The sequence below is a fragment of the Anomaloglossus baeobatrachus genome, chromosome 1 (assembly GCF_048569485.1).
Source record: "Anomaloglossus baeobatrachus isolate aAnoBae1 chromosome 1, aAnoBae1.hap1, whole genome shotgun sequence".
Classification (NCBI taxonomy): domain Eukaryota; kingdom Metazoa; phylum Chordata; class Amphibia; order Anura; family Aromobatidae; genus Anomaloglossus; species Anomaloglossus baeobatrachus.
The window spans coordinates 230471853-230486445 of record NC_134353.1 but is presented as its reverse complement, the minus strand read 5'-3'; the positions used below and the strand labels follow the sequence as shown (position 1 = coordinate 230486445).

The 14593-nt window shown below is 46.8% G+C and overlaps 1 protein-coding gene across 1 annotated transcript in view; it reads right to left on the bottom strand.

Moving 5' to 3' along the window:
- The window catches only part of SLC7A11 (solute carrier family 7 member 11), a 418199-nt gene extending 413970 nt beyond the window's left edge, over window positions 1–4229 (bottom strand). The window contains 1 exon segment of the mRNA XM_075348585.1: window positions 3784–4229. Coding sequence (XP_075204700.1) covers window positions 3784–4072 — 289 coding nt within the window. The 5' untranslated portion in view covers window positions 4073–4229.
- Between the last annotated feature and the right edge of the window lie 10364 nt (window positions 4230–14593).

Sequence of the window (14593 nt, the reverse complement as noted above, 5' to 3'; positions counted from 1 at the left end):
GCTTTATACAAGTGTTGTATTGTTATGTTGTATTTACCTTTGCATTGGGTGACAATGCTCCTTAAAAGGGTTGTCCCATAAACAAGTACATTTTAATCAAGAGATCTTGGAATAATAATAAGTTAATGTGATAAAAAAATAATGTTCCTGTGCTAAGATAGTCTTATAAATGTGCCCCTGTCATGTACTGTAAACACACAAAAAAGGGAAAGCACAACCTGTATGTAATTAGTAGCGAACAAGTGAATAAAAGTGGTTGGGTACAATACCCACTCGCCTATTCACATTGTGCTGAAGAGGCACAATGCTGATTAAAAGCCTAATAGTTTCCACCTCTAATGCTCTGCTGATGTAGTAGACTCTCCTCACCTCCATTTAGTAATACTCCGAATCTTCATTCCCAAGTTCTGTACCTCTATGGGCACATCAATTCAATAGATTGTTCCCCCATTTCGAGCACGGATCAATCCAGGGACATCAATGGAGGGGCAGAGTAGAATAAGAGGTATCTCACTGATCGTATGTGTCACCTCCACATAGAAACAGCCTCAGCTCCTCTTTCGTTGCTGCAGGTCACTGAAAACCGCTTCTTCTACCTGGCAATTACCGGGCAGCTGGAATACCTGACCACTGTTGCTAGACTACCCACTCCACCCAATGCTATGAGCTGAATGAACATGCAAAGATCAGAAAAAAGGGGCCTCCAAGTCTTGTGCTGCAGGTTCGGAGTAATCCAGAAAAAACTCATAGAAATGAAATAGCAATTATTTATTAGAATGCTAAACAAAACAGCACTACGCGTTTCAGAGGTGATCCGCCTCCTTCCTCAGGTGCATAGATTGAAATAACACATTGGAATCTTTTATAAGAAAGTCAAAATTAACTCATTAAAAAAAATGTGAGAACACATCATATCAATTAAAACACTTCACAAAGCATAATGCTATAATGTTATGACAACAGAAGATAATCACCCATACCAGATATAAAACCATTACATTCATTTTATATAAAAAAAGGAGAAACTTCAACATAAAAATAATATTCCTCCATGCTATATATCATTCCAACCCATTCTTAGACATATTTCTTCAGAACCATTTTTACTGATCTTTGCTCCATTAACCCCCTCCTATCCACAGAAGGATGTGTAGCGCCCCTGAGCCACGCAGGGCACTACTAGGAACTGCATTCTCACCAAGATGCAGGGCCTACCCCCTGGGACCTGGAATACCAGTGCTAGAAACACTCACACACAACAAAATCCCAGTTTCCACTCCACACCAGGGGTAATTGGCTAGTTGGACACAAGGGGATGGCCACCTAGAGAGCCAGACAAGGGGGACTAGTCAACCTGGTGGGAGGGGACAGCAGCGAGTCAGTGCAGTAAAGGAGTAGAGAGGAGAGGTGCCTGAGAGCTGGGTCAAGTAACGGTGACCTGGGGCACAGGAGAGCGGTTGCGAGGGCAGGTACACCTGAGTACTGCTGGGACCAGAGCACTGACAGGGCTCACACAGGGCCCTAGGTTAGACACGAGTTTCATACGGTCTAGCAAATACCTGCATAGCGAGGGGACCTCCACGGAGCTCACTGACCCACAGATCCGGGGGCACCAGCAGTAAAGCAAGGATCAGGGTTTGGGACACAGACCAGCCCTGCAGGGTCCACACTGCCCGCCATATGGACAAGGAGGCTGCCATCACAAAGGGACAGTCAGGCCCCAAATGCTCCATTCTCTATAGACCCAACCACACTGAGAGGGTCGGACAGAGCAACTCAGTCATCAACTGGCATGGTAAATACAGGTACCTGAACCAGCCGTCCAAGGGCTCACGAGTGAGTAGAGACTGTTTATTATAACCCCGGTGTGGCCTCCCTTATTCCGGCACTTCCACCATACAGCTCCCTGGGTTCAGCCCTATGTGCTGGGGGCCTACCACCACAGCTGCCATTACCACCAGCCCTAGAGATAATCAACTCAGCAGTGGCGATTTCACCATCTTAACCGCAACCCACAGGTGGCGTCACACAAATGACTCTAATCTCCCCTGTATATACTCCACATTAAAAAGCACCCAGGGCACGGGACCGGGCAACGGCCACCAAAGTGACATTCCCCAGTAGTAAACCGCCCGGGAACGAGTACCCCATTCCCTGGGTGACACAGATGTGTGAAAATATTACTGGGTTTCTTAGGGGTACTTTGCACGTTGCGACATTGCTACTGCGATATCGTCAGGGTCAAATCGAAAGTGACGCACATCAGCGCCGGTAATGATGTTGCAACGTGTAAAGCCTAGATGTGCCGATAAACGATTGCAAAAGCGTCGTAAATCGGTGATCTGTGTAGCCTCGGTCATTTTCATAATGTCACACCAATAGGAGATACGATGTTGTTCCTCGTTCCTGCGGCAGCACACATCTCTGTGTATGAAGCCGCAGGAGCGAGGAACATCTCCTTACCTGCCTCCACTAGCTATGCGGGAGGAAGGAGGTGGGCGGGATGTTTACATCTCGCTCATCCCCGCCCCTCCGCTTCTATTGGCCGCCTGCCGCGTGATGTCGCTATGATGCCGCACGACCCGCCCCCTTAGGAAGGAGGCGGGTCGCCGGCCAGAGCGACGTCGCAGGGCAGGTAAGTGCGTGTGAAGCTGCCGTAGCGATAATGTTCGCTACGGCAGCTATCACAAGATATCGCATGTGCGACGGGGGCGGGGACTATCGCGCTTGGCATCGCTAGCATCAGCTAGCGATGTCGCAGCGTGCAAAGTACCCCTTAGTGTAGTTTTGATAAAATCCCTGTTTAATGAGCAGTAGATTATCATTAGAGGACTACTTGGCCTACTGCCCGGTAGTCCAGGATATTCATGAGCTCTGTATAACTGCTAGATGTGCAGCAGAGAAAACATTAATTTTATCAAAATGACAGCAAACAGCTCAGTAAGTGACACATCGCTGGAATCAGGATCTCTGACCTATGTTATGCTGCTCTCAGATGGGAGAGCAATAACCTGGTGACAGATTCCCATTGCGAATGTTGAATTGGGGCCTTAGCCTACTTATTGTCAGAAGCTATTCTCTATATGCATTCTTATAATAAATTATATATATATATATATATATATATATATATATATATATATATATATACACATATATTTCTGTTACACGCCTGGTGAATATACATAAATTATATTCCATGAACCTATTTTAAAAATGAAATTATTTTACTGGCTTTTAATATTTTTGAATTAAAGACCCTTCGAACAATAGATTCTTAAGCATATGTGCGAAAGAATTTGGCAAGGAGAAGGTTAATATAACAAAGGAAAGCCTTAGTATGTACCGACACACCCTCAATACGTCACACTAATAGCAGGTTACACTGTACGGAGCAGATGTACACACACTGTCTCCTACAGTACGTAGATATGAAGAACACATGTATCTCATACAACGACCATCCCTATGGATTTGTCAATCTCACAAACATCTGGCAATGGCGGTGAATTAACTAAATATAAACACAAATGAAATGAAATTCAATTAACGATAACAATCATTATATAAATAAAACATAAAATGTAATAGGATTACACTAAGTCACAAATAATCACTAAATGACTTTTCAGATTGTCCTTCAGTTTAAAATGACTTTTTTTTAGAGCAGAGGTACTGTGAATTCATTCTTTATTTATACTATTTTTTTATATTTTATTTATAAATACAGTATTGCAAAAATACAATACAAAATAATAATGGGTATAGCAAGACGGCTCTTACCGAGAAGAGAAAGGATGCCACATGCCGTCCACACAGTTAAGGACATTCCGACGCTCCCGGTGTGTTGTAGGATTCCTTTCGGGGAGATAAAAATCCCAGCTCCTATAATAGTCCCAATTATTATAGAGATTCCTCGCAGCAGGGTCACCTTCTTTTTCAGCACTACCTTTCCTTTGTCGTCAGGTTCTTTTTCCGTTTTTAAGGGTAACATGTCTTGGGAGTCCTTTGGAAAGTAGCAGCTGTCCTTGGATTTCATGGGCACGTCAGCAGTGGCAGATGCCTTATACATGGTTAAAAGAGGATATCAAGGCGAAATAGTAATAAAAAAGTAAAAAGTCCTGTGCAGGTAGAAGTCACCTCCACTTCTGGAATATACTGTCTGGAATGTAAACTTTCTTAAAGCTGCTGAGGCTTGGCTGCTCAGTAACACCTGCTGCCTCACTGCCCTATCATTGGAGACCAAGTCAGCTTCCTCATGGGTTTGATGATTTGTACAGCATTTACACTGCTGTCACTCCAGGTTATTGCTGCCGGGTGATGATGCAAATTCCCCAGGTTTGCATCAGCCACATGAAAGAAAAAAAAAAGTTTGCATTACTCAGCAGTTTTCATCACAATGAAGCATGTTGCACAAGGAAAAACTTCTTACAGTAAATCTGGGGGAGGAACAGGAACTCCTTGTGTTTTAAGCTGATCATTGTGACTTGCAAAACTACTTTAAGATCAAGAACAAAGACTATTCTCTTAAGGACCGTCTGCGAAAGCGAAATGATTGCTATTTCTTTTACACATTAGTCCCTTTAGACTGTGTCGTCGTCTCACAGTGACTATGCACACACCTAGAAATGAAGTGATAGTTATAACGTGTGCAGAGGGAAAGTTGGCAACTTAAGATCAGGGAAATCCAGTACAGTAAGATGCTGAAATCTCTGCATTCCAGCATTCGCTTATGTAATCTGCAGATGTGATTTCCAGGGTCTGTATAGAATCCAGCGTTCTCTCTTATATCACAATATATGCAACATCTTTCATTTCCAAAATGTTTATTTTGAAAGAGAAATTACAACTGGGTAATGGGAAGAATAAGGTGAATACAGTACAATAATTGAGGAATACATTGTAAATATAGTAAAGCAATATAGGTATCGGGTATAGGAAAGGGAGGGGAGAAATGGGAAAGTAAACTTTTATTGGGAAAACAAGGGAAGAAGTGGAGGAAAAAGAAGGAAGGAGAACATTTATATTAATTGTGAATATATAGCTGTTAAAATATACAGTGGAACCTCGGTTTACGAGTAACTTGGTGTGCGAGTATTTCGCTATACGAGCAAAGCTTGCTGTAAATTTGTAACTCAGTTTACGAGCAATCTTTGCTGTATGAGCAAATACTCACCGCACACACTTCCGGTTCCGTACTTTTACCGCGCTCTGACCCCTCTTGCAGTCCACACAAACACGCACACACACGTATAAACACACACAAACACACACATATTATGCTCACCTTACCTTCCGTTCCCTCACCGGCCTCCTTGTTCTTGTAGTTTGCCGGTACAGGATGTGTATCAGGTAACCATCGTGACTATGATGGAACTTCCGCTGTCAGCCGCTATCAAAGGCAGCGCGCTTATCAATCAGAGGCAAGCGGCTCCTGAACATCACGTGCGTGCTGACAGTGGAAGCTCCTGCATCGTCACAATGGTTACCCGATACACATACCTGTGGACTACAAGAACCAGGAGGCCAGTGAGGGAACGGAGGGTAAGGTGAGCATAGTGTGTGTGTGTGTGTGTGTGTGTGTGTGTGTTTGTTTGTGTGTGTTTGTGCATGTGTGGAATGGCACAATAGGGGACCATTGTGGAACATTGCACAAGTTGTGGAGCGAATTGTCTGAGCTTCCATTATTTCCTATGGGAAATCTTGCTTGGCTAGACACGTAACTTTGTTTACAAGCACACTCCCAGAATGTATTGTTCACGTAAACCAAGGTTCCATTGTAATGTATTTTACACATTTGTGCAACACCTTTAACCTAAAGCAATATTATGGTTCAGTGGTAAAACTTCACTCCACCTTTCTTTGTTATCTTGGGGGTCAAATGCAAAAAGTAATAAATAATATTTGTATGAGTATAAAATGGTATAAAATGTGAAAAAGGCATCAAAATTGCTTAATCTGGATTATAATTTTCATGTATTTATAGACAACCTACTGATAAATATAAATAAAATGTGTTAATAGTAACTAGGACAATTAACTTTAAATATGCATAATACATTAAAAGATAATAATTATGCATTAAAAATTACACAATTGGAGTATAGTGTGCTCAAAAATGTAAATATTTATTGATTCAAAATTGTAATAAAAATATCTACTATTAGTGCTTCTAGTGCTGAAAAGTGGACACTGTAGGATACATCCTACTTTTAACAAGGTGACTGCTTATCTATATTTTATTGATGCCCAGCTTGCACGAGTGCCATAGTATCATTATAAAAGATCTAATAATTAGAGATGAGCGAACCGGTCACGGTTCGGCTCGAGGTTGGTTCGCCGAACGGACCTCCCGTTCGAGTTCGGTTCGTCGAACGTTCGACGAACCGAACTCGAACTGCATAGGAAACAATGGCAGGCAATCACAAACACAGAAAAACACCTAGAAAACACCCTCAAAGGTGTCCAAAAGGTCACAAACAACTCACAACACATGGGAAAGTGACAAGGACATATACTCATGCGAAAACAAAAGAGCTGGACAAGGAAAAAGAGGAGGACACACAGATATATGAGTATATGCAAGGAAACATGCCATTATTGTGCAACTTGAGCCCTGCTCATTCTTGGCTTCCAATCTTGATAAATTGCCTGAGCTCGCCACGTACGTCTTGGGGATCTTGTCGTGTCCTGCAGCCAGCGTTCTCTCGGAACCTGTCTTCAGTGCTGCTGTGGGTCTGCTGGCAGATAAGCACACGTGTCTGTCCACTGACAATGTGGACATGGCTCTCAGAGGACTTTTCTTCCCCGGGGTCAGCCAGGGGACGGGAAAGGCACGCGTATTTTTGAGAGTGCTTCATGCAAAGCATCTTTTTCTTTTTCAAAAGGGGGCTCAACCGATGCCAGTAAAGGGGGGTGTGTGTGGCCCAGTGAGTGGCAACGAGGGAGACTGTGGTTGGAGTCCCCTCGCTGTGTTTCTAAAAGAACCAAGATGAACAAGTCATGGCTCTCAGAGGACTTTTCTTCCCCGGGGTCAGCCAGGGGACGGGAAAGGCACGCGTATTTTTGAGAGTGCTTCATGCAAAGCATCTTTTTCTTTTTCAAAAGGGGGCTCAACCGATGCCAGTCAAGTGGGGTGTGTGTGGCCCAGTGAGTGGCAACGAGGGAGACTGTGGTTGGAGTCCCCTCGCTGTGTTTCTAAAAGAACCAAGATGAACAAGTCATGGCTCTCAGAGGACTTTTCTTCCCCGGGGTCAGCCAGGGGACGGGAAAGGCACGCGTATTTTTGAGAATGCTTCATGCAAAGCATCTTTTTCTTTTTCAAAAGGGGGCTCAACCGATGCCAGTCAAGTGGGGTGTGTGTGGCCCAGTGAGTGGCAACGAGGGAGACTGTGGTTGGAGTCCCCTCGCTGTGTTATACATGCTTTTAGAAGGGCATGACATGGCTTGGAGGTTGACTTTCATAAAATGCAAACTGTTGGCTACCAAAATGCTGCCTTTCCAACAACTGTGGTTATAGGCAATGAGGAACATACTGATGAAGATGAGACGCAGATACCCGATTGGGATGACAACTTAAATATTCGGTCAGGGCAAGAAGAAACTCGGTCTGAGGGGGAGGGGAGTGCAAACACAACAATTGATGATGAAGTTCTAGATCCCACCTACTGTCAACCCACAGTCAGACACTCGAGGAGGTCAATAGAGGCGGTGGAGGAGGATGCAACCGACGTCGAAGTAACCTGGCGCCTTCCTGGACACAGTCGGAGCACTGGTAGCACGTCTACAACTGCATCCTCAGCCACCACTCTGCCTCTGAGCATTATTCGGGGTGGATCAACAGGTCGCATGGCCTCTAAGCCTTGCCTAGCCTGGTCCTTTTTTGACATAAAAAAAGATCGGCCAAATTATGTGATCTGTAACATTTGCCATGGTTATCTTAGTAGAGGTCAAAACCTCAGCAGTTTGACAACTTCTTCCATGAATCGTCACATGAATAAATATCATATGGCCTGGTGGGAAGCTCACCGTGCTGCAATGCGGCCTAGTGGAGCCAACCATCCACCGCCTGCCCCTTCCAGGGCATCCGCGCGCTCGTCATCTTCTAGGACTGTGGGGACAGCTGTCACACCTGTTTTTCCACCCACAACTTCCACCACTGTAACCGCAACAGGCAGTTTGCTTGGTAGGTCGTCAGTTGGTTTGGAAGGGGAAACAAGTGAGTGTGTACAGCTCTCTCAGACATCGATAGCACCAACTTTGGATGAAGGCAACATCATGTCTCCGCCTGCACTTTCCTCCCAAAGCTGCATTTTTCCAGGGACACCCTACTCAACACCGTCTACACACAGCAGCCAGATCTCTGTCCCTCAGATGTGGTCAAATAAAAGGCCACTTCCTTCGACCCATGACAAAGCGAAGAGGTTGACTCTATCCCTCTGTAAGCTGTTGGCTACAGAAATGCTGCCTTTCCGCCTAGTGGACACACAGGATTTTAGAGACCTTATATCTGTCGCTGTGCCCCAGTACCAGATGCCTAGTCGCCACTACTTCTCTAAGAAATGTGTGCCCGCGCTACACCAGCATGTCGCACACAATATCACCGCTTCCTTGAGAAACTCTGTGTGTGAACGGGTGAATTTCAGCACCGATACTTGGACCAGTAAGCATGGACAGGGACGTTACATGTCGCTGACTGGGCACTGGGTAACTATGGTGATAGATGGTGAAGGGTCTGCTGCACAAGTCTTGCCGTCCCCACGACTTGTGTGTCAATCCTCTGTCTGTCCAAGTTCCGCCACTGCTTCTGCATCCTCCACCTCATCTGGGTCCTCCACCTCCGCCCCAAGCCTGCCTGGTCAGGCCACCAGCGTTCTCACAGCGCAGAAGGAATCACGCACCCCTCATTACTATGCTGGCAGCAGAGCGCAACAGCATCAGGCGGTCTTTAGCTTGACATGTCTTGGGAATAAGAGTCACACAGCTGAGGAGTTGTGGTCAGCTCTGCGGTCCGAGTTTAATAAATGGTTGTCTCCACTCAACCTGCAGCCTGGTAAGGCCGTGTGCGACAATGCTGCAAACCTGGGTGCGGCCCTTCGCCTGGGCAAGGTGACACACGTGCCTTGTATGGCTCACGTGTTGAACCTTGTTGTCCAGCAATTTTTAACACACTATCCCGGCCTAGATGGCCTTCTGACCAGGGCACGGAAACTGTCTGCAGTGCTCACTTCCGCCGTTCAAGCGCCGCAGCTGAGCGACTTGCATCGCTCCAGAAGTCTTTCGGCCTGCCGGTTCATCGCCTGAAATGCGATGTGGCGACACGCTGGAATTCAACTCTCCACATGTTACAGCGACTGTGGCAGCACCGCAGAGCCCTGGTGCAATACGTCATGACGTATAGCCTGGGTCAACGAGATGCAGAGGTGGGGCAGATCACCCTGATGGAGTGATCTCAGATCACGGACCTATGCACCCTTCTGCACAGTTTCGACATGGCGACGAATATGTTTAGCGCTGACAATGCCATTATCAGCATGACGATTACAGTCATTTACATGCTGGAGCACACGCTAAACACTATTCGGAGTCAGGGGGTGGGACAACAGGAAGGGGAGGAACTACAGGAGGATTCATATTCGCAAGACACAACAACATCACCAAGGTCCAGACGTTCATCATCACCAACGCGGCAGGCATGGGACCATGGGGGACAGGGATCAACAAGGGCGCATGGTAGCAGGCGAGATGTTGAGGAAGGTGCAGGAGGACATGAAGATATGGAGGACGAACTGTCCATGGACATGGAAGACTCAGCTGATGAGGGGGACCTTGGTCAAATTTAAGTTGAAAGAGGTTGGGGGGAGATGACAGAGGAAGAAAGAACGGTTAGCACCTCTATGCCACAAACACAGCGTGGACTTGGTCCGCATGGCTGCGCAAGACACATGAGTGCCTTCTTGTTGCACTACCTCCAACATGACCCTCGTATTGTCAAAATTAGAAGTGATGATGACTACTGGCTTGCCACACTATTAGATCCCCGGGACAAGTCCAAATTTTGTGACATAATTCCACCCATAGAAAGGGACGCACGTATGCAGGAGTATCAGCAGAAGCTGTTACTCGATCTTAGCTCGGCTTTTCCACCAAACAACCGTGCAGGTGAAGGGAGTGATTCTCCCAGTTGTAACTTGACAAACATGGGACGGCCTCGTCATCTTCAACAGTCTACCCGTACCAGTAGGACCGTATCTGGTGCTGGTAACAGCAATTTTATGGAATCTTTTCATAATTTTTTTAGACCCTCCTTTGCAAGGCCACCAGAGACATCAAGTGTGTCACATAGTCAACGGATGGAGAGGATGATACAGGAGTATCTCCAAATGAACATCGATGCAATGACTTTGCAAATGGAGCCTTGCTCCTTTTGTGCTTCAAATCTAGAAAAATGTCAAGAGCTCTCCAGTTACGCCTTGAAGATTTTGTCGTGTCCAGCTGCCAGCGTTGTCTCTGAACGTGTCTTCAGTGCTGCTGGGTGTGTGCTGACAGATAAGCGCACGCGTCTGTCCAGTGACAATGTGGACAGACTGACGTTCATCAAAATGAACAAGTCATGGATCCAGAAGGAATTTACTACCCCTGTGTCATCCTGGGGAGAGTAAATGCTTGTGGATTTGGAATGTGCTTGATGCAAATCAAAACATCCTGTTTGCAACTAGGGCACAAGTCCTGCCACTGATGGGGTGTCTGTGTGCCCAATTTGGGGAAAAAAGGTAGACTCCGCTTGGAGTAACCCTTGCTTGCTGTGTTTTTTAAAAATGATACAAGATGAACAGATCTGAAGGCAAGATGAAGGCAACATCATGTCTCCGCCTGCACTTTTCTCACAAACCTGCATTTTTCCAGGGACACCCTACTCAACACCGTCTACAGACAGCAGCCAGATCTCTGTCCCTCAGATGTGGTCAAATAAAAGGCCACTTACTGCGACCCATGACAAAGCTTAGTGGTTGACTCTATCCCTCTGTAAGCTGTTGGCTACCGAAATGCTGCCTTTACGCGTAGTGGACACACAGGATTTTACAGACCTTATGTCTGTCGCTGTGCCCCAGTACCAGATGCCCAATCACCACTGCTTCTCCAAGAAAAGCATGCCCGCGCTACACCAGCATGTCGCACACAACATCACCACTTCCTTGAGAAAATCTGTGTGCGACAGGGTGCATTTCAACACAGATACTTGGACCAGTAAGCATAGACAGGGTCATTACATGTCACTGACTGGGCACTGGCAAACTATGGTGAGAGATGGAGAAGGGTCTGCTGTACAAGTCTTGCCGTCCCCACGAGTTGTTTCAATCCTTGTTCTGTATGTAGAAGTTAATACACTGCTTCTGCCTCTTCAACCTCGTGTGGGTCCTCTACCTTGGCGCAAACCCTGTGTGGTCAGGCCACCCTTCCTTGCAACTGCGCACAAGGACTACCACACACCTCCTTACTATGCTGGCAGCAGAGCTCAATGCCATCAGGCGGTCAAAGTTTTACTTTGAAATGTATGGGAAATGTGAGTCACACCGCTATTACAGAGAATAGTAGTCAGGCAGGGTCAAAACATTAATTGAGGAACAGGAACAGAATGGGACGGCCAGGAAAGAATCAGAAAACAAGCAGAGGTGAAATGCGTATCGGCCAACAAGGTACATAAACAGCAAGCAGGAAAAGTAGTCAGGTAACAAGCACACAAAATCATAAAACTGAACTGGGGGTAAAATTAACCAGAGGTTCATAGCTATGTCTGGCAGTGGTCTGCAGACAGGATGGGCATAAAAAAGGGTGTGGTGTCTTCCCATTGGTTGTAGCTGAATGATGGTATTTCATCTGTGAGATACCCACCAGCTACATTCAGCCAGAGATTCTGCATCTGTCAAGGTAATGCAGCCCAGTGGGTGAGCATAACCTGCGTCCACCTGCGCCGCTGGCATCGACTACTCTCCCATCATCAGCACTATTCATGAAAGGAACACGTTGTCACCTGGCGACCGGAGTACAAATTGACGGAGCGGACTCCGTTGGTGACTTAACAGCCGTGTGCGGCAATGATGCAAACCTGGCTGCGGGCCATCCTCAGGGCAATGTGACACACGTGCCTTTTAGGGCTCACGTGTTGAACCGAATTCGCCAGCAATTTTTAAAACACCATCACGGCCTACATGGCCTTGTGCAGCGGGCACGCTCGCTATGTGCTCACTTCCATCGTGCGCACACAGCAGCTCAACAACTTTCATCACTCCGGAAGTCTTAGGGTCTGGCAGTTAAACGCCGGAAATGCGATGTTTCGACACGCAGGAATTGGAATCTGCACATGTTGCAGCGTGTGTGGCAGCACCGCAGAGCCCTGCTGAAATACGGTAAGACATATAGCCTGGGATAACTTGATCCAGAGGTGGTGCAGATCACGCTGCTGGAGTGGTGTCAGATCAAGGACCTATGCACCCTGCTACACAGTTTTGAAATGTCGACGAAGATGTTTAGCACTGGCAATGTCATTCTCAGCGTGACAATTCTGGTCATCTACATGATGGAGCACACTGTAATTATTATTCGGAGTCAGGTGTTGGGACAAGAGGAAGGGGAGGAAGTACAGGAGGAGTCATATGCGGAAGGGATAACAAGATCTACGAGGTCCAGATGGTCAGCGGCACCTATGCGGCAGTCATGGTGAGGGAGAGGGATTAACAAGGGCGCATAGTATCAGCAAAAAGTGTTGATGAAAGTGCAGGAGCCCATGAAGAAATGGAGGACGAACTGGCGATGGGCATGGAAGACTCAGCAGATGAGTGAGAGCTTGCTCACATTTCGGTTGTGCGAGGTTGGGGGGAGAGGGCAGAGGAAGGATGCACGATTCTCACCTCTCTGCCACCAACACACCAAGGACTTGGTCCTCCTGGATGCACAAGACACATGAGCGCCTTCTTGCTGCACTACCTACATGACCCTCGGATTGTATGAATTTGAACTAATCCTGAATACTGGGTTGCCACACTGTTAGATCCCCGGTACAAGACAAAATTTGGCGAACTAATTCCTGCCATAGAAATAGACGCACGTATACAGGAGTATCTGCAGAATGTGGTACGCAATCTTAGATCTACTTGTCCACTAAACACCAGTGCTGCACAGAGTGAATCTCAACGCTTTGTCATGGATAGGAGGAAATGGTCTTTTACTTGTCCACATCGGAGGGACCGAGGGATGGCTGCTGTGCTGAGATGGCGTTGAGTACGGTGTCCCTGCACAGTTGCACTTTTGGTCATATCCCAAAATGAGTTGAAAAAGGACAGATGCTGTTGGAAAGGGGAACAGGTGTGTTGGAAAGGGGAAAAAAGTTTTGGTCCGTGGATTTGGTGGTTAAGCAACTGTAACATTTGCTGAAGAAACAACATCTGTTACAGTGGGACTGGCAGATTTGGATAAAGTGGTATATAATCTGTGACCGCTATATAACGAAAATTAATAAGAAAAGAAAGAGAAAGGTATATATCCCCATCAGCAGTCAGTGTCCACCGTGCTCCCAGTTGGAAAAGGAGAGGTTGGCAACTTGAAGGTTTGGTGGAGGATACAGAGCTGTGTGGCTATGAAACTAATAGTAGCCTGAACCGAGTTAGACGCCATTCGGATCTGGAGACTGTGAGCCCTGTTAGCGTCACAGGGTCCACATGCCCACCCAGCCCAGGAACTCCCTGTTAACAACACAGGGGCCATTGAGTACGCTGACCGTGTGCGTAGGGGCCACACCTGTGGACAGCAGGCGCATCAGCAGCAGCAGGCCTGTTAATGCCACTGGGCTGCACAAGCAGGACTGTTAGGACAGGAGCTGGTCTTAACCGTTCTGCGTTACCAACTGTGGTGGTGGCCTGCATCCACCACCCGATCCCTGCCTACCTCTGGCCTAAAGCCGCAATGGGTTCAACACATGGAGGTGTGCTCTTTCGGAGCATAATAGAAGACTGCGCACCTCCTTGTTGGCTCCAGCCCCTTTTATAACCTGGGTCCGCCCCAAACCAGGGTGAACCACAATGCACCTCCTGGAGACAAAAGTAGAGTGACACGTCATGAGTGGCATAACTAGCGTCCTATTTGGAAACGCAACTTCAATGATGACCTCATGGCTGCCATGACCCAAACACCTCACCAGTCATCGTCTGAGCATCAATAATGCGGTGACAAGTCATAGGTGTGGGCCTCTGCAAGCCATTTGGGAGGACACCTGATGCCCTGTGGTCTATATGGGACCCCCACATCAGGGCCAGGGCCAAAGAGTTCATTACCGGACCTAGTCTCTGATGCAGGAAGTGCCTGAGCATGCTCAGTAGCATGAAATACAGTCTCTGAAAAAAGACTATCAGCTTTAGCATGGTGTCTATGCCCAAAACAGGACTTATACCCGGCACGGAATGCAAGCACCTGTGCAAAGAGGCTTTTCACACTTAGTGTGGGAGCATGCGCTGTATCCCGAAATGAAAACTTAGCGTCATGAATGGCACAGTCAGGCTGAGCATACTCACTAGGCGAAACACTGTAATTATGCTGCAGC